The sequence below is a fragment of the Octopus sinensis genome, linkage group LG13, assembly GCF_006345805.1.
Source record: "Octopus sinensis linkage group LG13, ASM634580v1, whole genome shotgun sequence".
Classification (NCBI taxonomy): Eukaryota; Metazoa; Mollusca; class Cephalopoda; order Octopoda; family Octopodidae; genus Octopus; species Octopus sinensis.
Genome location: NC_043009.1, coordinates 19,827,851 through 19,855,350, shown reverse-complemented (window position 1 = coordinate 19,855,350; position 27,500 = coordinate 19,827,851). Strand labels below are relative to the sequence as shown.

At 35.8% G+C, this 27,500-nt stretch overlaps 1 protein-coding gene across 1 annotated transcript in view; it reads left to right on the top strand.

Annotated features, from left to right (window-relative positions):
* LOC115218589 (dachshund homolog 1) overlaps nt 1-27,500 on the top strand; it is a 78,198-nt gene that overhangs the window by 45,926 nt on the left and 4,772 nt on the right. Inside the window, exon 6 of the mRNA XM_029788483.2 lies at nt 25,688-25,771. Coding sequence (XP_029644343.1) covers nt 25,688-25,771 — 84 coding nt within the window. The remainder of the gene's footprint in view (nt 1-25,687; nt 25,772-27,500) is intronic.

Here is a 27,500-nt window from a genome sequence, read left to right as displayed (position 1 = left end):
GCAATTTGTTGTTTAAAAACCATGAAAAGTTGTAAATCCAACAATATCGAGATGGATTTGCTAAACAATTCCTATGTCTATACTCCTTAGGGATTTTGATTAAATCGAATTCACAGATTTTTAGAGTGGATGTGTTTGTTTGTAGTGAGCCAATTTGTGTCTTTAAAGCTGGCTCACTAATCCCATGTGGAGTTCTAGCAGAGCCATCAGTTAGAATTAGCAGCTTAATGAAGATGCATTAAGTATGCTTCCATGACAGATAGAGAGACCAGTACATCCACTCTGATCAGAGGATCTTTGAAAAAAAATATCATTACAACAACAACAATAATATATACAAAACAAAAATATAAATAAATAAACAGTAGTAATTTTTTTTTCTCTCTAAAACTCACAGAAGCAATAACCACTCCAGCTATTAATACTAAATATTCTAACTAGAGCTATTGGCAACATAATTACTTCTCTTCCAACTGCGAGTTGTTACTATTTACGTTAACGTTGACAACCTATGCTTTATGTGTCAAAAGCTCTGTCATCATCTCCTAAATAAATTTTCATGTTAGTTGGAATAATTTTGCATGAATAATTCCATTATAAAGAACTACGCCAGTGTTAAACTCTGTCCAAATACTTGGCAGCAGGCGCAATCAATAATTTCAACAACAACAACAATTAAAACGAAATTTTAAATTTTAAACACAAAACAATGTCCCCATACATTCTAATGTGGCTCCATCACACCACACACACACACACACACACACACACACACATGTACAGACATACACACACACACACATGCATCCACACACACACACATGTACAACCGTGTACATACATACACATGATCATACATTGTCCTCTTTGCTTTCCCTGTAGTTCTCTCCAATAACATCTAATCTAGCAATTGTAAAAACTACATCCAATTTATTTCCCTTCTCCACACAACAAACACCACCAACACGACCACCACCACCTCCACCAACAACAACAACACTAGTAATTCGATATATCGACAGAATTCACAAACTTTGATTGATCGGTGTCGTAGAAATCAGTCAATGTTTGACTATTGAATCGTAGCAAGTGGCACATTGTTCAGTTCTGATGTACATGCAGCCAAACATCGAGTGATTATATATTAAATTTTAATAAAATAAAGGATATTTGTAAATATTAAATATTAATAACAGCCAAGTAGGAAAATATTGAGAAGTAAAAATTTAAAATGAACTTCAGTCAACTTTGGAATGATCAAATATTTATAAAATAATTGTTCAATAAAGCTAGCGATATTTCATTGTGTATGCATGCATATTTATATACAAATTAAAGTATATTTTATAGAAAGACACACTTATGCGATATTTTGACTTCATAAATCGTATGAAATGTTTTCGTTTTCAAAAGTGAATCTCAAATAAAAACTTAACATTTTAAAAAGACATTCCAGTTTATTTTTATTGAAAAGTAAAACGAGATGTTGTTAAACTATAGAAGTTTACACTTTCACAGTAAATAAATATGAAGTCATGTGGAAAATTTTTATGAAAGAAATCTATATGAAGAATTCACATTGCCAAATGAATATTATTAATGTGATGGCAAACTAAATATGCACGTAGTTGGCAAAAGGTTTTCAACTCGCATTTTTCCCTATGTCTCTCAATTTAATTTGAAAATTTCTTCTGTAGTAAAAGAAAATCTTTGGGATAAATTTATCTAAACATTACTGAAATTTAATATCCTACATTTATAAAATAATTCTTCAATAAAACTGCAGATATTTCAAAGAAATTAAGTACTTTTTTTTGTATGTGTTTATACATATTGCTGTTGAGTATACATAGTTATTATATACAGATTAAATTATACTATGTGTATATATATATATATATATATATATATATATATATATATATAAAGAGAGAGAGAGAGAGAGAGAGAAAGACAGAGACAGAGACAGAGATATAGAGAGAAAATATATGATATACACACATGTGTATAAGTATTTATATATATATATATACATATTCTTTGTACATACACACATACATACATACATACATATATATATATATATATATGTACATACATACATACATACATACATATATATATATATATATATATTGCATGTATTTCCTTAAAATATGCTTCAAGCTGTATATAAATATACATGTATGATATATGTAAGCATGTATGTGTGTATATATATATATATATATATATATATATATATACACATACACACACACATACATGCTTACATATATCATACATGCGTATTTATATACAGCTTGAAGCATATTTTAAGGAAATACATGCAAAATTTTAAAAATGACTTGATATACCACTTTCTCTGATTTCCTACAAAATGCGATGTTATTTCCTTTCTAGGATGTTATAGATTAGATATATTTTTTCTATAATACTATAATATCCAGCAATCTTCGTCCTTCATAAACAGATGTGTGTGTGTGTGTGTATATATATATATATATACATACACACACACGCACACACACACACACACACAACACACACACACACACACACACAGGTGAGCACATAAGTGCAAAACAAGGTGGAAAAAATAGTACTTGAATACCAAAGGTAGAGTCATATGCTTTTATTGTATTGAATTTATTTTAGCTGCGATGGTGTCTTCTGTGAAATTATCATATACAATAGGTTTTATAGTTTATTGTTTATATTTTTTTGTTTATATCCATCTTGGATATGACTGCAATGCCATTGTTAAAACATGGTTTCAAATTGGGGATGAGAAGGCTGTTGAAAGTGCTATGTGCGTGATTATTCACTCACCATCCTATTGCATCCATCGCAATAGGATTTTCTAAAATAGAAAACAGATCCAGAAAGGAAATAATAGTGAGACATTTGTTTGTCACTGGATTTAAGTGACACACTCTTGTACAACACTTTTACCAATCTGTCGGTTGCCAAAGAAGGTTCCAGTGACAAACATTGCAAGATGACTGATGTTATATCGACTGAGAGTTTTATGTCAGAATAGTTTTCTCCTAGGGGAGTTGCCTTCCCCATGACTTTGTCAAAAATATTAGGAACCTCCATTATCATTGCAAAACCAATTTAAACCAGAGATGGGACCCTAACAGGTATTACCATTCCAGGTCAGAATGGGCCGGGCAAAATGGTAATTAAGGGGTGACTCCACACATCTGTATGTGTGTATGGCATTACGTGGGAGGACCACATCAGTGATCTTGAGATATAGGAAAGCTCTTGGTGTGAAAGTATAGAAGCTCTTATGTTGAAGCAAAGGCTCAGATGGAGTGGTCATCTAGTCAGAATGAAAGATTCAAGGATGCCAAAACAATTCTTTTATGGAGAGTTAGCTAAAGGAGAACGACCTCCACATAAACCAAAAAAAAAGAGGTATAAAGACTTGCTGAAGGCTTCCTTGGAAGATGCTAGCATCTCTCCTGACACATGGGAGGGCATAGCTATTGACCGTAGTAGGTGGAGAAGGATTGGGTACGAGGAGACAGCTACTTTTGAGAAATCTCGAGTTGCACATGAGAAAGTAAGGAGGGATGTCAGGAAGGGCATCGCTGTTGCACTTCCAGATGGGAAGGGTCTTCCTATGATGCTGACATGCAGTGTCTGTGCAAGACCCTGCCTCAGTAAAGCTGGACTCAAGAGTCATCTTCGTAGTCATAAAGCGAGACCGATGATTGACAACCAGGCCGCTGGTGGTGGTGTAACACGACATACTAATCATATCTGTCAGGCATGTGGAAGGGAGTGTGATTCAACAGGAGGACTTAAGCGACATGCAAAGGTACATGAAGCCCAGTTACAACTACAGCTGGCTATTGCCGGTAAAGGTTTTAGCTGCCAATTCTGTACAAGACATTGTAGATCTTTAGCTGGGCTAAAAATGTCACGTTCGATCACAGCACCAATAACAGTTAAGCCTCGTGCAATGGCCATACTCGATAAGGAGGGGGCAGCCATCATGCATGTATGCATGTATGTATGTATGTATGTATGTATGTATGTATGTATGTATGTATGTATGTATGTATGTATGCATAGTCGGGTCATCGGTGACTAAAGTGGCAACCCCATCAACCTTGTTTTGGTGAGGAAAGTGATTGTTGGACGACTTGCAGGACGAAAAATAAGACCTGGTAACGGTCATCCGGCAATATGAGTACATGTATGTTTGTGCAGGAACGTGGGTTGGTGTCTAAGCGTGCGGTTGGCCCACTTGGAGTGGGAGATCCCACTGTTGTTATTACAACATCTCTCTTGGAGAGGGAATCTCTGAGAGAAAACCTGTGACACTGACAATATTCGATGATGCAGACTAGTTCTTCTTTTTGAGTTTATGTTGTCCATGTCCAGAGAGAGGGACTAGATTTGTGTAAATTCTTTCCCCACTACAAAAAATCACCACGAACAGGCATCGGTTGAAAAATAAAGTAAGGCCAATCGCAAAAACGGCTGGTCGTAGCCTTCGTATGTGTGAGACTTTCGAACACGATTTTGCAGTCATCATGTAGCTATGTGTATACGTACGTACGTATGTATGTACGTATGTATGCATGTATGTATGTATGTATGTATGTATGTATGTATGTATGTATGTATGTATGTATGTATGTATGTATGTATGTATGTATGTGTGTATTATGTATACACATACATATTATATAGAACTTCAGAAGTGGAAGCTTCTTGAATTCATATTTCCAGTGGCTCAAACGATTGATAAAAGTTAGCAATTTGTAAGAAAACTATTTAAAAAGACTTAGTTTGATTGGTTAACATCTGATCGACACTTGATTGGCTGGCGAAAAATAAATCCGTTGGGAAACGTACCACGTATCTATTCAATGCCATTCACAGGAACTCGTAATATTCCCATCCAGTCATATCTCGATATGCTATTAACATTGTTGCTTCCGTATTGTCACGCTGCTTCATCAATCTGTTGGGAAGTTGAAACGCAGACTTGAAATTTAAAGTAATTCAGCTTGTAGTAAAACATACTTACACTGCTTGATTCATTTAGCACTGTCCGCCCCACCACTGCCACCACTACCACCACCAACAACAACCATTTGTAAAGACAAGCGTTCACCAATCTGTATGTAAATGCGTGCGTGCTGTGTTCGCGTGTGTGCGTCAGCGCACACACCATGAGAATCTGCATGAAATGTTCATTCTGACCAAGCAACCTAAATCTGAATTGTAATTAGTTCCACTGCCATGACCATCACCACAGAAGAATGTGTTTACATCAGATTAGACTTCAGAAACAATACGACAGGAGGCAAATTACACTGAACCACTACTACTACTACTACTACTACTACCACTACTACTACTACTACTACTACTACTACTACTACTTCTACCACTACTGCTACTACTTTGATACTTCAAGACTATAATCTTGGTGACAGTAATAACATATTGAACGAGGTGGTGTTGGTTGTCGTTGGAGTGGTAGATTGCAGTTGTGGGTTGGGTTTAGTGGGGCCATGGTGAGAGTGAGAGTGTAAGTGGTGATGGTGGGTTTAGTCATAATAATGTATTCAGTACAAGGAATTGAAAAATGGTGGATGAACAAATATTTAGTGAGGCGTATAACTGTCTCAGACATTGTTTAAAAAACACATGACATCGGCAGAAGATCCCATAGTTCGGTGATGGTGGAGGTAAAAGTGATTATATGGGCCCCAGTATTTAACTGATACTTCCTTTTATCAATTCCGAAAGGGCGAAAAGGGAAGTTGACTTTGGTAGGATTCGAATCCAGGACGTAAGGGACAGGAACGCTGTGTTTTATGGGAGGCTCAACCAATTCTGTCGATCCATCGTTCTTCACTGATCTGTTTTAATATCGATCTCTTACACAGACACGAGACTAGACATTGATAGGAGACACTTGAGTCAGGATGAAAGGCAACGCTGACTTTGCCAGGATTTGTACTCAGAACATAAACAGTCATAATTAAATACTACAAGACGTTTTGTTCGACGCTCCGATGATTTTTGCCAATTCACTGCCCTTCATTGCCCTCATTTTAAAAATCCAATAAAATTCGCTTTAATTGTTCCAATGGCTTTTTGGCAATATTTAGTATTTCTAAGGATTTGTACAAGTTCGGTGGCCAAGAACAAACTAGTTTATGTGGCCAATATTATTTAACGAGTCAGGCCAAAAGTTCACTAAGTATTTGATAGTTTTAGAAAAAAAAACTTAAGATGCATATAACAAAGAAATTTTATTTTCCTAAAATAAAAAAAAGACTTTCAGTCGATCTAATGAATAATAGTTGATAATTAGAAAGTTTTCAATTATAGATAAGCCATTAAAAGAGCATATTATAAATAAATTTGTGAAAATGAATACTGATTTATCTTTGAAAATAATTATTGTATTTCCAGCAGAAATCAAACATTATTTAGGAATAAATCAACCTAAACAACAGTGAAACTGTCGCTCAATATTGGATGATTTCACATTTTAATTCTGATAAGCAGTTTACTTTAATTGTACGTTGGTTCGCTTTTTTCTTTTTCTTCGCCTTTTTAAAAAAAAAAATTCAGCTATTAAATTGTTTACTCCTTTAGAAAATAAATTCCAGTCAAGAAATTTCTTAGAAAAATCATATCAGCATGAAATTATGATCCAATCTCATTTAGAATGAAAAAAAAAATTATATATATTTATATATAAATAATAAACAAAAAAGAAATTTTGCATCTGATTTAAATTTTTTCCATTAAAATAGTAAACTATATTTGACAGAATCAAAGGCTAAGGTTTGAATCATAGAAATAGCAGGGTTCTGTTTGATTGGAAACCTTTGGTTATCACTGGTTTATTCTGGAAATTTCCTAGTACAAGGAAGCGGGGCATAAAATTCACACAATGGGATAGAGGGTATATGAAGTGGAAATATTTTCTATTCAAGTGTCAATTTGAAGTTTTTTAAACAATTCAAATGGTTAAAGATGCAATTAATTATTTTTGCCTCATTTCTCTTATTCATCTCCAGAACTTTCAGGAAAAAAAAGCTATTTAGGAAACATGGACAAGATTCTTATTTGACTACTTATCAAAGTGAAAATAAATGTTTGCATTGTGGTAATGAATACACACACACACACACAACCTCAGAGAAAGAGATACAGACACGAACGTATACACACATACGTAACCATACATACATGTGTCTAAATATAAATACATATACACTCTCAAACACTAGCACGTAAACAGTCGTATACACACACTTATACAGAATATATATACACACATAAATATTCACTCATGCACACAAACACACACCTACGTATGCACACATAAAAATACACACACATACTCACAACTGATTTGCACTTATGAATATACATATATGCACATGATACACTCATAAACATATACACGAACATGTATGCATGATCAGTTATACTCACACACAAACACAACAATATATTTGATAGAAATTTACTGTTTGAAAGGGAGGGAGAGAGAGAGGGGGAGAGAGAGGCAGAGAGAGAGAATATATATGTTTGTATGTAATTAGTAAATTAACAGAAATATGGAACGGGTTGGGGTGTATTGCAAGGGATAAGAAGATGAATGAGATAAATGGGGTCAACTATTGGAGAAAGCAGGGCAGAACTAATGGCTGAGTTGAAATCCAGGGTGGAAGGGTGTAATGTACCATCCAAGACCTGCTTACCTGAAGATGCAACAACTGTAAAGAACAATAAAAAAAATATATATATATATAAATGGAGTAAAAATTAGATTATCGCAGACGGATAAATGTGCGAAGATCATTTAAATGTTACAGTTGATAAAACTACAACAAGGGAAAGATTTATGAGTTGGTTTAAAGTGAGGCCTGCCCTAGAAAATGAAAAATTAGTAATTTATATTCCATTTATTTAACGAGAAAAGTTTGGGTTTGTAACTGAGATAAGATTTTGATGCCGTGTTTGAAAAAAGAAATCTTTTCCTAAAAAATCATTTAGTTGATCACGTTTCAGATTTTTTCTGTTCGAGTTTCTGAAGGTATGAGTGTGATTACTGCAGCGAAGTTTAAAGGACGATGAAGCAAAACGTGTATAAGTGTTACTGAATTTTTAGTGGTAGTATTGCTTTAGCAAATTGTTATGTAGACATTTATTGTCTAAAGGATAGAGATTAATAAAGTAGCAGCTTGTAGTGCTGTTCGTGTCATCACAATTGAATGTGTAAGTTAGAAGATGCTAGAGTTTCTGCAAAATTAAGGAATGAGAAATAAGACAATTTCATGGAATAATTGATAACTATTTTATAATATTTATGCTGTCGGGGGACGGTGTTTTCTACGAAATTGTAAGAATAGAATAGTCTAACTATACGGGGGTAACTGTCTAATCTAAACGGTGGATTTAATCACTTCATATTACTATTTCTATTCCTATTTCCAGTGCTAGTTGTATATATATATATATTATATATATATATATAATATATATATATATATATATATATATATGTAAAAAGTAAAAAAATATATACAAATTGGGACAAGAACGTGAAACACCTAGAAGACGACACAAGAACCACAGGACGGGACATTCGAAGCCCTCAGTCATCAGTGAAGAACCGGATCATCTTCGCAATTTCGGCTGATTAATCTTGAGATTGCTCCGACCTGGGCAGCCCCCAAGGGAAATCTAAGCCAAGCGTATTAGATCCATTGGAAGAAAGCTTCGAATGTATACAACACAAGGACGGAAAACGGACGATGTACACGAATAAAAATACAAAAATACGTGAAAACAATAAGGAAAGCACACAACTATATATATTTTGATGTTACTGATATTTTGAAACTTCTTCACCGTTTCTCGTACTGTTAGCGTTCCGTATATATATATATACGGTTGTCTTATGTTGAATATAGTATTTTTCTCTTTTGAGTTCCTGCTATCAAGGGCTTCATTATAGTAAGGTGCTAGTTTATTAAATCTTCGCATGTCGGTAGGAAAGTTTGAAATTTTAGGCGAAATGTTCTTAGATTATTTAATGGAGTTAGCTGGGAAATATAGATGTGGTTTTCTGTTTAGAAAACTTTAAGGTACTTAAGTGAATTAGAAAGGGTAAGTATTAAATCTAAAAATCAACTTCATTGAAAATGGTTTCAGATGTAATGAGAAGACCGAATTCCTTGAAGAATAAAAATGTAGATATTTTCTAATTCTTCTGTTGACTGTAGAGTTATTCAACGACAGTCCGCCACTGTCTCAGTAAAGACCACTATGTAAGTACAGAAATTTGGAATTAAGTTGGTAAGAAAAGGCCAACGGATCACTAATTTCTACGAATCTGTTGCGCCCAGGGTTATATTGAAAGCCGTCTATGGTGTTTTTTCAGGACCCATAAAGCAACCTATAAAGCTTTAGAATAATTTTCCTCTCTTACGTAAACATATCAATGTCTGAGGGTTTGATGGATCTAGCGAAGTTGAATAAGAAGAAGAACCGTTAAGGAAAACTAATCCTCTTTAATACCAAATCGTAAGAATTTAGTATTAATATAAGGAATCTGTACAAATCTGTACAAATCCCTTGTTGCGTATTTTGTTGCAGTAATTGTAAGGGTGGCATCTTCTAAATCCCAGGAATTAGTTTGTTAAGAATCAGTTTCCCCGTTTGAGTCGTATTAATTCATCTCTTCGGGGTGGGGTCTCTTAGACATCAAATTTCAGGCTTTTTCAAAGAGAAATAGGAAAACTAAAGTGTTAAGGGTTCGATTCTAAGGTGGATACCTAAAGTTTCAATAAAAAGTAAACCGTGTAAGTGAGCTTCTTCATGTGGTTTTCTCAAATCAGTTCGGGACAGGGTTTCGTCCTCGAGTAAATCTTTAATTTTGTCTAATTAGAAAATTTTTTTAAAATCTATTAGAGCTTTTAATGCGGATTAAAGTTTCTTTTTAATCTATCTTGGGATATAAACTTCAAGCTCTGAATATTTTGACACACGCACCTGTGTGTGTGTGTGTGTTAAAAATAACTTAATAAGGAAGTAATTTCAGAAATAAGTCGCCAAAATGTTTCGTATTGCATTATATATCTGACGACTATGTGCTGAAACAGATGGATCCTGATAATAGACAGACAGACAAGATACCAGTAGATTCTTATATGCTTGTAATTGATTGGTTAGTTTATTTGTAGGTAGACAGGTAAACAAGCTCCCTGATTGGTTGACGGTCTTAGCTTCATATACATTTAATTTCAATGTTTTTTCTTTTTTTGCTATTTTTCTATCGTTCTTTACTGCTCTGTCTATTTGAAATAACTTTCTCCTTCAGAAGAAAAGCCCAAAATGATAGTAGTTGTATTATTACATTCGTTCTACAATAAAACTACATCTGTTTCGGAATAACACCAACCAGAGTATCCTGTCCGTTTGAATAACGTTTGAATAAAGAGAATGGCTTTTCTAGGACTAAAATTGTTTGAAATGACTATGACAATGGATGCCATCTCTTTTTATCAAGAAATACATTTGAAGACATTATTCCCTGAAGGAAATTACCTTTTGACAGCGAGTATCGGCAAGACTCTCACTTAACGATGTGTGTTTAGTGAACTGTCAATTGAAAGCTGTCAACAGACAGGAAGCTAACAAAGGATCAGACAACGAGGCTAGCCAATGGCAACCTTCTGACAAGCAATCTTGTTGAAGTAAAAATATTTCAGAATGGAGAGAAGAGCTTTAAAGATGGCAACACAGAAAACAAATTGGCAAGGATGGATATAATTAGAGAGAATTTGATGTCTTTGTTATAAAAACTTGCAATAGTAGTCAGAGATTGTTATCGCATCCTGACCAAAAGAAACAAATATGAAAAGACTATCAAGAAAACTTGAACGAATACAAAGAGTTTCGAAACTGTCGGAAACGAGGACTGTAACCAGAGAACACAGGAAATTGTAAATGACCAACCTGACAGCATATTGGGGGCGGCGGGGTAAAAAGGAAAACGGAGCTTTAGTCGTTATCAATTGAAAGAACTAACTGTAGAAATATCATAATTATGTGGGAAATGTTTGAAATTAAAACTGAAATGATAGATATTTGTGAGGCGTCAATGAGAAAATCGATCTCTGAACGGCGTAAGAAAGTAGTAAAAGAGGTGGTGGTGGTGTCAATGGCGGCGGCGGTGGTGGTGGAGGTGGTGGTGGCGAGTGGTATTGTCGTGTCAGCTTGATGAGTTAGGAAATGCTAAAAGTGTAATCACAGATGAAATGGCGGTAAATCCAAGAAAAAGTGACCCGAGCGAGAATGGTGTGACAGGAGGCAGACGACACGGAATATGAGAATTGTTAGAATAATAAGGACAGGGGTGTGAAGAATGATATAAAAAAGAAAGAAAAAAAAATCAATTCTTCTAGGTGATGGGGGCGGGAAGCATTTGGGACAGGGGACACAGATTGACTGTCATCAAAAATACAAATATAATTTTAAAAAAGTATAATTACAGTACTGATGCTGTTGCTGCTGCTGCTGCTACTGCTGCTACTGCTGCTGCTGATGTTGTTACTGACAGAAAGTAAGATTGTAACGAAAGTTTGTTAACTTATCTAAGAAGATAAAACGGTTTGGGTTAAGGGACTGGAAAACTGGGAGCTTGTAACATTCATGCCCTTCCCGGTCACAGTAGAACAATGTGGAGACGCACACAGCACACACATTCTAATCAGATGAGTATATTGTAATCAAGAAACGGCTGGTGCAGTATGGCTGAACGGTCATACTGCACCTAATAAGGTCCCGGTTTCGATTCCACTGCATGGCACAGTTTGAGTAAATATCCTTTTCTATTTTCTATAATCCTTGGGTCAGCCATTACCTTGTGAAGGAAAGTGATTGGATGGAAACTGTAGAGAATCCCATCAGATGGATTTATCTGGAATTCAACAGCTACAGGCTTCTCTCTCTCTCTCTCTTTCTCTCTCTCTCACACACGCAGACACAGACACACACACACACACACACACACACATACACACACCGTACCTCGTTGATTCTGCCAAAGAATTATTTTAAGGGTAGATGTGACTGTGGAATACTCTGCTGTTTGGACATGAATTCAAGGAGCGAAGTAATTTGGAGTTTTAGGAATCACCGTGACTGGAAACACCGCTAACAACATCAATGTAATGTATTGGCGGAGAGCTGGCAGAATCGTTAGAACACCGGGAAGAATGCTTAGCGGCATTTCGTCCGTCTTCACGTTCTGAGTTCAAATTCTGCCGATGTCGGCTTTGCCTTTCATCCTTTCTGGATCGATAAAACGAGTACCAGTGGAGTACTGGAGTCGATGCACTCGAATTAGCCTCCCCCCCCAAAAAAATGCTGGCCTTGTGCCAAAATTTGAAGCCATTATTATTAAGGTCTAGAAAGTACGATTTTTCTTCCTGACACCACCCCTGTTTAGTAATGGAGGTAAGGGCAACGGGCTCGACCATTTGTTGTTGTTTTAGGCCTTCTGAGACTGAGGAGAAGAGGATGAAGAAGTTATCCTGAAACCAGAAACCTTGGTTCGAATATTTACAATAGTGTGAACTCCTCTTAAGGCGCCAAGAACTAAATGTGGAGATTAGTAAACTGGGCGACGGATTAAGGCTACTACACAACAATTCAGAAGTCAAAGAGTCACAATAAATACCACAAGGTTCCCCTTTAGGCCTTTACATTTCCCAATACTTTATTTATCGTTCCTGAAAGGATAAACAGCAAACTTGACAATGTTGGGAACTGAAGACGAAGAAAAGTCAGAGTAAAGACGGCGAATTTCCATGCTTTCGTCTTGTCTTGGAATATGGAACGGAAACTATAGTTAGGTCTGGTCTCTGGTTACATGTCTCCACTTTAATTTTGCATTTTATTCTTATCCCGATCTTCGAATTGATTAGCCATATTGTCCGATATATATCCAAATCACACATTCTGCTCTCTCTTGCGACCAGTTGTAACGACATATCGTAACTCAACGACTTAACAATGACTCTAAACGTATGACCATGCCTGAAACCACAGAAAAATTAAATGACGGACACCCCCCCCCCCACACACACACATCTCGTCTTCCTTATTACCTTCAGTCATGTGATAGAAATCATGTGATTCCTATCTTGTTTCATCACCACCACCACCATCCCGAACCTTACAGCTCTACCATTACTTACCGCAACTATTTCCACCACCACCACCACTACCACCTCGCTATTATCCATGCCCGCCACCCCACAACACCACTTACCTCTTACCATCACTCTCAATAACTAATACCACCATCTCTATTACATCACTCTCACCACCACTCTCCCAATAACTAATAACAATTCTTCCCCACCCACCCACAACACCTCATCTCTCCGTCTTTTACCGTCACAACTATGGACAGACAATATTTATTTTTGGTCTTTTTGCGAGCAAAAATTGTTGGATAAACAAATTCGAAGTGAAGTTTTTTGGAGGGTTTTTTGCTGTATTTGTTTTAATACGCATTGACAGTAATTATATTGTGCACTAAGTCTGCACTGCCAGCAATAATGCCGCGCCAGTCGTGCACAACCGCCGAGGGCCACAAACATTATCGTAAAAGATTTATAACCAAAATTCAATTGGAGCATATCTTCAGTTTTCAAGCCAACAGGAATAAACAAACAAAACATTTCCGGAAAGTGTTTCCATCCATTAAATTCAAATTATTTTACTGTTCTTCTAGTTTTTGCCTCACCATTTTGTTATTTGTATAACGTTAAAAATACAGTGCAACACACACACACGCACACACACACACACACACACACATACACACACGCACACACATACACATACAAGGAATAAAAGCAGTTGAATGAATTTTGTCGTGATTTTATCAAAGAAAATCGTGGGTAGGGAGTTGGTGTTGATTTTAGTCTCCTGCTCTTTAATTCTGTTGCCGCTTTTAGACTAGATTCCAGAAGTTTTCTCCCACTGGAGTTCCTTTCACTCATCGCCACCTTCCTTTTATTCTAGCCCCACCCCGTACACAGCGGTAGTCTCTCTTCCCTCGATCATTCCCACCTTGTTTCTCCAAGTTTTCCTCTTCTTTCTCCTACCGTAACTACCGCTGTCATGGCTGCCATATCTTGCTCTTCTTCCTCTCCTTCCTCTCCCCAGAGAGATTTGTGAGGAATTAATAATAAACCGGCAATCTTTCCTACAATGAAGTGGTAAAATTTCCTTACTGAACATTCCAGTAATTATTGACTACAAAATATGTTTATCTACAGTTTTACATTCACATTATCTTTGCCTCCTTTTTTTTTTCTTTTTTGTTTTGTCTGTCATCTTCCTCTTCCAAATTTTATTCCATATTTTTTCATCTCCCGATTCAATGGAGATAAATACACACACACAAACACTGTATATATATATATATATATATATATATATATATATATATAATGTTCCTGTTTTAAAACTCGATGATGCCTACATCCATCGCCCAATTAGATTCCCCACACCGCCACCACCAGTTTCCCTGAAACTGAAATCTATAGCCTTTATTGGTTTTATCTATGATTGGCATCTCTGAGAGTGGAGAGGGAAGGGAATTCTATAGCAAGTGCTGATTGCAGGGCAAGGGACCCACGAGCCGAATGACTCACCACTTGAAATTCTATTTACACGACAAGTGTCTACTGACAAACATGAAACATTAGCTGTTGGCTGTAATCGAACCCGTTTCTCTTGATTTACCCTGAAAACACTTCGTGACTGATCCGTGATGAACTTCTGGTGCTAAGAGCATGATGAGGTGGATTGATTCCATTGAAATATTCCATCTATGCAAAGACACACACACAGAGAATGTCAGGAACATTTCGGGATGGTGACAAAAGGCTTCGTCGAATGTAACTTCCGGTTGATAGTGAACGTCAGTGAAAGCCATTCTCATGAATATGTTTTGTGACAAACAGGAGATCGATCGGCGATTGGTTATAAAACAGTTCTAATCACTGTATCGCTAAAAGAGAAATTATTTGATATGCTTTACTGCAGGGTGGCGAAGAGGATGGGGTGAGATAAAGAGAATTAAAATTAAAGTACTTAGCATAAGAATTACTAGAAGTGCTGAAGTCGTGTCTTCATATACACGGGAAGTGTTGTTGTGTGTGTGCGTGTGTTTGTATAGTTAGCGTATATTTGTGTATGTTAATGTAATGTCATTATTTTTATGTATGAAAACAGACAATGTGAAAGGGATAAAGAGGAAGAGAAAGAGAGAGAGAAGAGAGAGAAGAGACGAAAGATGCACGCACACATACACACATATATATGTATGTATATGTATAATGAGTGTGTACGTGTGAGTGTGTGTGTGTGCGTGTGCGTGTGTGTGTGTGAGCGTGTAGCGTATTAGCCCCAGTATGATGAAAACCAAGTTAAAACTGGTGAAGTTTGAACTCAGAACGTAAAGAACCAGAAGAAATACCGCAAGGTCCGACGCTCTGACGATTCTGCCAGTTCTTTGCCATTAGTGATGATGATGATGATGATGATGGTGGTGGCTGTGGTAATTATGGTGAGGATGATAATGATGATGACTTTGCTCTGTGTGTGTGTGTTTGCGTGTGTGTGTGTTTGCGTGTGTGTGTGTTTGCGTGTGTGTGTTATATAATAACCGTTTGATTCGTCTCCTTGCTGTTTAAAGTTTCAAAGGTTCGTAGAACGAATCTGACTCTACAGGCATCACTGTCTCTCTCTCTCTCTTCCACTCTCCCCCCTCTCTCTTTACCTCTCTCTCACACTCTCCTTATCTCTCTCTCTCTCTCTCGTCTGACGAGATGGGTTCGTTCTACGAATTTGCCAAATATTATGTTGCATGGAGCTGAGAGAAATTGCTATTAAATAATACATGTTACTCCTACCAAATGTGTGGAGCACCGTTTTCTTTTTGTTTACACACTCAATCGTATGTGTTTGTGTATGTGTGCGTGTGTGTATATGTATATGTGTGTGTGTGATTAGATTTAAAATTAAATAAGTGTTTAGAGCCAGGTTTACAGATTTCTCCAATATGGTCAATGCAATAATTGAAACTCAGGTGTTAATAATGCCCAGAAATAATCTCTAATAATAATAATAATAACAACAACAATAATAATGATGATGATGATGATGATGTATAGCACTAACTGTATTTCCTTCTCCTTCCCCCCCTCCCTGCACACATTCATTCCGTCTACCTCTCCCCGCTTTCCCCTCCCCGCCCCAGCCGCCATCACCAAAAGAATCTTGGTAACATAATCTATCCAATTGTTGTTCAACCCGTCACCACACTTAACACCCTCTCTCTCTCTCACTTGGCCTCTCTCTTTCTCCTCTCTTTCTCTCTACCTCTCTCTTTTCCCTTCCTATTCTCTCTCTCTCTCTCATTCTCTCTTCCTCTCACCGTTTCCATCAGATTCAAGAGATTTATTTTATGTTAATATGATTAGGCACATGTCTGTATTCCTCTCTACAAACGTTAGTTGGCATCTATCTACACACACACACACACGCACACACACATACATACACACACGCACACACACATACACACACACACACGCTTACGTTATATCTTTCCTCTTAACCATTCAACTAAACATTGTATCACACACAATTTTATTATATTATGCATGCACACATACACACACACACACACACACATATATATATATATATATATATATATATATATATATATATGTATGTGTGTGTGTGTATGTATGTGTGTGCACGCGTATATATGTATATCTATTATATGTGTATAAGTATACATGATGTACATATTATTCATATAATAGTATAAGGATCTGTAAGTCACGTAATTTATATATTGTATATAACATACACATAGACACATACACACACATACTCACACATACGTAACACACACATACACACACGTACGCACACATACACAAACACATGCATACATACACATACGTACACACACACACACACACACACACACACACTGGCAAATGCATGTGAGTGCAATAAGTTTTGTATGGTCTCTCTCGCTCATGCACTCAAGACTGGGCAGACACGTCTATACGTATAGATATGAAAGTGAGAAAGCGACTAAAAAGAGATAGGGAGTCGTAGATAGAGAGAGTGTGTGTGTGTGTGAGAGTGAGTGAGCGTGTGTAAGTGTGTGTGTGATAGAGTTTGTATATATCTATATATATATATATATATATATATATATATATATATATATTGTGTAAGTGTCCTGTTAATCTGTCTCAAGTGCTTTATGAGAAGCCATGGCGGAGAGGAGAGCATCAACGGCGCAAAAGCGTTTATGGTTGTCAGTGAATGTATTTGTTCTTCGTGTTAGTAACTCTTTTATTCTTCTCTACCAACAGACAATGAAATATGTTGAGAATACTAATCATCGTTAACCAATCAGATCTGTCTATCGAACTGTGCTAGAAACGAATGGAAAATTAGTTGATTGGAATCGCAATTGATTTTGTTTTGTTTAGTTTTAACTAGAAATAACAATGGATTAATAAACCAGCAATCCTATAGGTAGAGAGAATCTATTTTCTGGCGTTGGAGCGCCCAACAACAACAACAACAACAACAACAACAACAATAATAATGATAATAATAATAATAATAATAATAATAATAATAATAATAATAATGATAATAACAATAAAATCAATTTATTATCCATTTGTTAGATATCCCATCCGCAGTGGATAATTGTTATTATTATTAATAGTTGTAGCTTTCCCCACACACACACATACACACATACACCGCTCCCACTCATTTGCTGATCAGACATTTTTCACATACGGCCGCCATTATTCGAGTAATTTGTAAATCGTCACCGAAACAAGTCCGGAAATCAACCAGCTCTGAAAGCAAGCATTTTCAGTTGTTTAGACAGTTTGTGTTTCAATGGAGTCGGTGAGTAAATATAAAATACATATACTGGATATTATAGCCTGTCTAGATTTCCATGTATATTGTTCTCGGCTCTTGTTAACTTCAACTACATCACCATTTACAAACTTCTGACATATCGAGAAGCAACCTTTCCCATTAACATTGAATACAATATTCAGACATAATTCACTTTGGAGTATTCAGGGCTGTTTATAAAAAAAAATCTCTCTCACTCCCCCCCCCTCTCTCTCTCGCTAGTCACTAGTCCCATTTCATTGAGATCACCCTTGTGTATACAAGATCAAAGAATTTCTTTTGTTCTCTCTCTCTCTCTCTCTCTCTCTCTCTCTCTCTCTCTCTCTCTCTCTCTCTCTCTCTCTCTCATCACTGCAAGCAATGTGTTCAAATATCAGAGGGGTAAAGCACACGCTAATGAATCTGCAATACAATGAAAAACATTTAGTTGTAATTCTTCGCCCTCTTTCTATCGGCATATTGCCAAGGAAATGCGCATTAACAAAAGAACTCGGGGCACAATTAATAACCAGAATCGAGCGACTTGTTGTTACTAAAACCTATTGGCTTTTGCTAGCAGCCAGTCGACGACTTAGTTACCAGGTGTTAATAGCCAACACTACAGCCTCCTCAACAATTGCAGATACACTCGCTTCTACTTCTGGCTTTTATTCACAATTCGCGACTTTGTAAAACTTTCCAGTTTTATTATAAAGCTTAATATCTTTATAGTAAATAAATATCTTTATAGTAAATAAATAGTATTTTATGTTGGAGATTAACTGAAAGAAATGAACTAACAACTAACACAATCGCAGACACACACACATACAGTAGAGTATATGTATACATGGATATACAGTAACACACTGACACACGTATGCACATACTTATGCACTTACACACCCGTATACATACATGTACGGTTATGTACATGTATATATATGGCTGTCTGTGTGTATAGGTGTGTGTATGCACATCTATACATGTATATATTTCTGTGTATGCATACGTGCATACTTATATATGAGTATATAAGCTTGTGTACGTATATAAGATATGTGTATATGTGTGTGTGTGTGTGTGTGGTGTGTGTGTGTGTGCGTGTGCGCGCGCGGTTGTGTAACGCTTCTTTTAACCGTCAGAGTTAGATAGACAGAAAGACAGACAAACAGAGACGTTGGTAAGTAACAATTCAGTAACAAGTACTTAAAACTTGTTCCTTAATCTGTCAGAAATAGCAACCAAACTCTGTATGTAAATAATAATAATAATAATAATAATAATAATAATAATAATAATAATAATAATCATGATGATGATGATGGTTTCTAAATATACAACACCTGTTCACCTAAGACGCGCCATATTTAATTCTTTCGTAATTTTAGGTCAGATGTGACTTTATTGTGTTAAATATAACGGATATCTAATAAATTATAAAAAATTAAATATTCCTGAGGTACCTTTTAGATATTGCTTCCTTAATAAGTTATCGTGTTTCTCCGTTGAATCTTTGTTCTTGGTTTATGAAATCAGGTGAAGTTCCTGCACCAAAAAGGCACAACAAATTTTGGTTCCGTTTATTTGGGTTGAACCTGAATTAATAATAAAGGAAAATCTTCGACCAAACATAAAATCTAAACATTGTGTGTTTATATTACATATCTGAGCGGAAATATTAAAAATTAGGGGACCTCTCTGCTTGGTTAGAACAAACACCTGACATACCCCAAAGCTTCTAACTACGACATTTGCAACGATATTGCGATATGGATACATAACATACATAAATACATATATGCACACATGCACATACTTGCATATATTTGTGTGTGTGTGTATATATATTATAATATATATATATATATATATATATATATATATATAATATTATATATATATATATATATTATATATATATATATATATATATATATATATATATCAGGGTGTATATGTATACATACATACATATGAGGTCATAATATTCATGATCAGCTTAATTTCCAATATATGAGACGAGGTTAAAGTTGGGTTGTTCGCTTCTTTTAATACAATTATTTGACCTTCATGGACGACCACTAAGTAGTGGAATGCCCGGGAACCCATGTCTTTCATATTGGAATTACTTATAGAATTTCCCCAGGTAGCAACTAGCAAGTCTTCGGCATTTATTCCACTTTATTCCAGACTTCTTTCGACGAACCATAACTCCATATTTCATGACAGCAGTCATCGTTTCAATTAATTCTCCATTTTACCCCACATTTTACCCGTTCTTACTCTCGCATCAGGAATTTCCGTCACCCTGGTGACACATGTATGCAAACATCTTAATAATACTCCTAGTGCCTCTTCTTAAACAAGTTTCATTTCGAAGAAGAAGACTAGAGTTTTATGGAAACAATAAAGAAGTGAGTTGGAGTTCTCATTCAAAAGCAATATTAAACTGGACGTAAATTGGCCATCAACAGCAGAAGTGGCCACTAAGTTTAACGAGATCAGTCAAGCGGAAAAATAAATAAACTCTACGGTCAAATGAAAACGTTATGTTTATTCACGAGATCTCGTCGAAATAATAACGTATCCTCTACCATAGCAATAATAGTAAAATATTCGAGGGGTGAGGAGGAGAAGGAGGACAGAGAGAAAGAGAGAGAGAGAAAGGTAAGAGGAGAGAGAGAGAGAAAGAGAGAGAGAGAAAAGAAAGAGGAGAGAGAAAGAGAGAGAGAGAAAAGAAAGAGGAGAGAGAAAGAGAGAGAGAGAGAGGATGAAATAAGATGATGTAATAGAGAGAAATAAAGGAACGTTTAGTTGTGAGGTAAAGTCAAACTGACATCAACCTCTCACATTCTCTCGCTTTCTCTCTGTCCATCTCTCTCTTTCTCTGTCCCTCCTTCACCCTTCTCTCTCTCTCTCTCTTTGTCTCTCCACACTCTCTTTCTCTATCCCCTTCCGTCTCTCTTTCTCTCTCTCTCTCTCTTTCATTCTCCCCCTCCCCTTTTTTGGAACGTATTATTTTGAAGAAGTTAGGGAGACAGGAAGAATTATTTTAGTTTTATGAGTGAAACAGTTGTGCATTAATTCGAGCTGTCGAGTTTGTTGATGGAGAGAAGATGGCTGTCCACATAATGTGACTCCTTTTTCTTTCATGGGCTTCGTTGAACGATGATATTTCTTGTAAAATCGATTCTTTTGTCTATAAAACTGGCTAAAATGCTATAATCCATTTGGTCGATTGATGCCGATGACACTTCATTATAACTTTACGGAACTACTTCAAATTGACTTGTTAAAGTCTGCTGCCTTCAGCCGACATTCCATATTTTATGTTTCGTTCTTCAATATTGATATGTAGTTTCCAACGAAATATTATTACTGTGTGTTTTTCTCAAACATTCAAGCAAAAAAAATAGCCATTTTTTTTGTATATATCGTTTTAATGGAAAATTTCTAACGGCTAAAAGAATCGTTACAGTTCTCCTCTGCCATTTACCATTCAGCCTCTCTGCTTCGTCGTTGCCTTTTTTCTTATCGGTTTCCAGGTTGCTGTCAAATAAAGAGTGTGTGTGTGTGTGTGAGAGAGAGAGAGAGAGAGAGAGAGGAGAGAGAGAGGGAGAGAGAGAGAAAGAGCTTCTTTCTATGCTATTGTGACAAATGTGTTGCTATATTTTAGTTAATGTTGTTAACATGTAGTAAAATAATTAATCCCAAAGTCCAAAATTGCGATACCCTCCCCACCAACCTTGTCTTTCCACTTTTTCTTCCTTGCTTTTATCGTGCATTTTTATAACTCTCTTCAGTGACCACATCCAAGGTGGTCACTTGACCGGCTAAAAATAGCAGCAAAATTTCTCTAAAATTATACTTTACTGTCTTATAAACAGAAGAGGACTCGTTGGGTAATGTAGTCCTCCATATTTGTTATAATACGGGAAAGCCACGAGTGGAGTGCCTTTTACCATGCATTTGCTCTCGATTAGGGGCGACCTGGGGCTAAACGACAGCAGCAACAATAACAACAACGAAACCCGATTCTTTCTTCGGTTTGAGCATTTCCACCTTGAATTAGTAAAATGGAAAGTTTTACAAGAAAGTATTTAAGTTTGAAAGCAAATAAGAGATTGACAGACACAAGTCGATTGTGAAGGTGGTTGTGCATGGCCGGTACCAGCAGAAAGGAGTCTGGCCGATTTATTACGTCCCCACTGGTAAACAACAATAACATCAACAACAGCAATAAACAGCTTGACCAGACGATAACCGCAGAATAATTACATGCAACCCACTTCTCTCTCTTTCTCTTTCTCTCTCTTTCACTCTCTTTCTTTTTCTCTCTCTTTCACACACACACTCTCTCTCTCTGTCTCTCTCTCTCTCTTTCTCTCTCTTGCACACACACAAATATCACTTTGCCTTTTATTTGGAGTTTTACACATTCTTTCCGTGTTGCAATATTCCTCACCAAAATCCAATAAGGTGGCACCAACAGCAATAAACTTATATTTCAAGACTTATGAATCGCCAATTCCCGAAGAAATAATCTAGAGACTCCACTGTGAAGACGTTTCATTACTATGTCACATGTGAAAGCAATTATGTTGCAGTTTTTCATTGTTTTCCTGCTAAAACCTTGCAAAACAACAACAACAACAACAACAACAGCAAAGAAGATTATTAAAGTTTATTATTCCGACAATATTCGCTTCTTCTTTCGTTTACAATATGTTTATTCTCTCATGTTTTTGATATCCTTTATTAAATGATACTCATCGCATATGCATGTATGTAGTTATATATGTATGTGTGCATGTATGTATATATACATCCATACATACAAACATACACATACAAACATGTATGTATGTGTATGTGTGTGTGTGTGTATCACTATTTCTGTATCAGTGGTTATATATCACTATTTCCCCAATTATTATAACAATCATAAAATATTATATCTATCTCAATAATACAAAATGCGTTTTTTTCCCCCTCGTTTTCCTCCTTAGCCTCGGTTCAATTTATTATAAGGGACCAGCAATGGATCTGTGGAACTTAGAATACATTATACATGCAAATTGGTCAATCTAACTTAATTAAGCCTTCGTAAGAGTGGATTTAGAAGCAGTATGTTTTTGGGTAGTTTAGAAAAAGAGGGGTGGGGGCGGTTCAGTTGCCGATGAGACATGAACAAAGTATTAAAACTGGTCCAGCTAATCCCTGAATTTGTGTCCACAAAAAATATTGTGGAAAGAAGCGAGTGTATGTATGTATGTATATGTATGTATGTATGTATGTATGTATGTATGTATGTATGTATATGTATGTGTAAGTATGTGTGTAAGTATGCATCTATGCATGTGTGTATATGTATGTGTAAGTATGTGTGTAAGTATGCATCTATGCATGTGTGTATATGTATGTACGTTTGTATGTATGTGTGTGCATGTCTGTAGCATTGAAAATACATCTATTCCGGTTTTATCATTTATTATACTGAAGATAAGACTGTAGATGTTTTGAAACGTTGAGGAAAACTTCAGGAAGTTTATTGTTTAAAAAAAACGGCAAATAACACATGAAAATTAGGACACAGTCGTACATCCAAAACACGTCTTCGAAGAATGTCACTCAATATATACACACATATAAACATTCATATATACATACACACATACACGTGTGTAAGTATGTGTGTGTGTGACTTAATATATTCATATAATTTTCAAAATTTAGAAAATGTGAAATATTTGTAATTGATAGTGATGAAGCTGAAGATGTAACGAAATCTGTGTAAAGTTGATATTAAAACAGAAGTTCTATGAATTCTTGCATTGGTACCTTCAAGAAGAATCCTTACTGTTTGATAACATTGGCAAAAACAAGCAATTCCAAGTCAGCACTTAACCAAATATGTCTGTTGATTTTTCTATTGCAGATTAAATTATGGATTTCGTTCAAATTAAACCTAAACCACACACACGAATTGTACAGGTACACAGGGACAAATACACACTCACACGCCTTTATGCAGACAAGGATAGACAGAGAGGGAGAGAGAGAGGGGGAGAGATAGATAGATAGACAGAGAGAGAGAGAGAGAGAGAAAGAGAGAGAGAGAGAGAGAGAGAGAGAGAAAGATAGAGAGAAATAGATCGATATATAGATTTATATATATATATATATATATATAGAGAGAGAGAGAGAGAGAGAGAGAGAAAGAGAGGGATGGGTGGATGAATGGCTAGATAGATAGACAGCAAGAAAAGAAAAGCAGAATATTGTGTACTGCTGTGTATCTATTGCATAAAGAAAACGTGTATGATGCATTGGATGATATAGATATATGTTCTATACATACAGACATACACACATACATGCATTCATACATACATACATGCATACATGCATACACGCATGCATATACAGTAATAATCACATTTGATAAGTATAGACTCAAATAGATACGCACGGCGATATATGTTGCGAGTGGGGGTGTACGTGTGCCATGTTTACGTGCGTAAACCGTGTATACATACATACATACATACATACATACATACATACATACATACATACATGCATACATATATATATATATACTCACATACATACATATATATATATATATATATATATATATATATATATATATATATATATATATATATATATATACTCACATACATACATATATGTATATATATATGCACACACAGCATATGCAGCCAGATATTTGAAACCTATGTCGGCAATGTTCCTTTACGTTCCTTTATCTCTATTTAACCGAGAGTATTGCTACTTTCAGTAAAGAACTGCAATGTTTCACAACGAGGAAACGCAACGTGAGATGCCAAAACTGCTGCTTCCATAACTCTATGGCTGCTTTTTACAACGTTCCGTTTTCGATAAACAAATATTGAAATAAGTTTTTCAAATATACAAGTTTGTTTTATTTTATTTCGGCTATTTTTGCCACCATCTTTATAGCTCCCATCCAACATTACAGATCTTCAATTATTAAAAGCAGTTAGGTTTTGGCAAGTTGTTTTACAACCTTCTCTCTTTACTTTTCTTGTTTGTTTTACTTTATTTTATTTTTATTTTATGTCTTTTTTCTTTCTAAGATTCTCTCATAACATTTTTGTGAAACAGACTGCTGTCAACATTTTCCGAAATGGTCTGCTGCCAATTTTGCCAAAATTCTTTGTATGTTGTTTCATATATATATACATATATATACATGCATATTATATATATATACATATATTATTATATTATGCTATATATATATTCTACATAATATATGTAATGCATGATATATAATAAATACAGTCTATACTGTACATGTGCATATTATATTATATATATATCTATACATATATTTATGTGCATACATATGTGTGCGTGTGTGTACGTGTATGATATACATATGCATATATATGTGTGTGTGTGTGTGTTGTGTAAAAAGTATATATATATATACATATCTCTCTATATATGTGTGTGGGTGTACACATGATGTTAAATACACACATACATATATTTGTATATATCTATGAATATACATATGTGTGTGTATGTGTATGTGTGTATATATATATATATTATATATATATATATATATGATTTTATTTTCTCTCTGCAGCTGAATTAAAAATGGAATTGTTGAGAGAGCGTGACCTCCGTGAAAATATGGAAAAGCAGTTGTTAGACGAACAAAGGACTCGAGGTGAATATAATTGACTAATCGTTCATTTTGAAAGCTAAAGGATATTATTATCTGTCAAGTTATTCTTCTATAGAAACTTTCGAGGAATACTGCTGTTCATATCTCTAAATCGGTGTAATATTCCCCGAGACAGCACCACAAACTGACATCTATTTGTTAAGAATCAGGTCTGTGGAAGATTATATTATGGAAGTAGCATTTTTGGGTTCCTGTATGGAAATACACTTTATCAGTTTTACTGAAAGTTCAGATACCATTTTCAGTTCCATTCCAGTAAACATCAGCAATGACCTCGTACTAAAAGACACTCACATCGGTAATAAAGTCTGTAGATCCTGTTATCCAATGGCCAACGCTCACCGCTGCCGCCACCGCCGCCGTTTGTCTATTCAATACGGAAGTCAAACCTTAAAACTATTACTCTTATTTATTTCTTTTTATGGTTTAATCAAAAATAAAGGGCAACAATAGCTATAACCCCCTTTTCTGTAACCTCCGAAACCCAACCCAGATGTTTTCAACTGAGTCGACTCTATTGAAGGTACCCCACGCATAGCAAAGGACGATAAAGTAGGCAACATTGAATCGACTACCGTCAAAACAGCAATATCTCCTCTTATGGGCTTCCATACATTTTCTGTCAATGTTGTCTCACTCCCAAGACTTGTCTGATCCAAGACTATGATAGAAGTCAACCCAAGAATTTGTGTTGTGAGATTGAATTCCAAACTCCATAGTTGCCAACCAGCACCTGAACCACACAGGCATGCCTCTTATCTGTGCAGATGTGATGCAGATACTAATGCAGTTATGCACAGGTTGCATAAATTCGTCTTCGAAACAGTGCCATTGTAATGCAGTTTCATGTAATTTGGTGCAGTTTTTTAATACAATTTGGTGCAATGTTGTACGACTTGGTGCAGCTGAGTGCAATATAATGTAGGTTGGTGCAGTTTAATGCAATATTTTAGAGCAAACAAACAAACAAAGAGGTAAGTAGTATAGAGTTAGGGAATTTGGTGCTAAAATAGGGCGCAGATGCATAGGTGCACAGATGGTGCATCCAGAGTGATAATCAAGTTGCAAAATTATAAATAAGTCGGGAATGCACAGAAATTGTGCAGCTAGTGGCAGAAAGCCGCCGTCGTGTTTTATATTGTGATTACCGTTTCTCTAACAGAATGTGTTGCACGTGATCTCTTTCAGTCGCAAATTCTGCCAATCAATTTGTTCGCCATTGATTTTTCATTATTAAAAAACAGGTTATTGTTTGTCTTATTAAACTGTGTAAAAAGCAAAGGATTAAGACAGTAATTAGCGCGTAGCAGACAGGAGAGAAGCTAGATGAAGTCTGTGTTGGCTAGGCAAATGGCTGGCTGCAGTGTGTGTAATGGACACGGTAATAACTAGTTACGGTGTGTAAGGGAAATGGGTAGCTACAGTACAGTCTGTAGAAGAATAAACTAGGTACAGTATGTAGGAGATGGGGAAGAAAGTTGTATGTAATATGTGGTGGATGGGAGGATGGCTATCTGCATTGTGTGTGATGAGAAAATATCTGGACACGGTGTGTAGAAGATACGTGTAACCATAATGCGGTTTATGTCAGATCTAAATAACGACACGTCTGGTGTAATAAATACAAGTCGCTACAAACTTTGAAGAGACGGGAATAACTACAGGTTGTGAGTTGTAGAGAGAAGAATAGTTACATCCGATACTCCTCAGA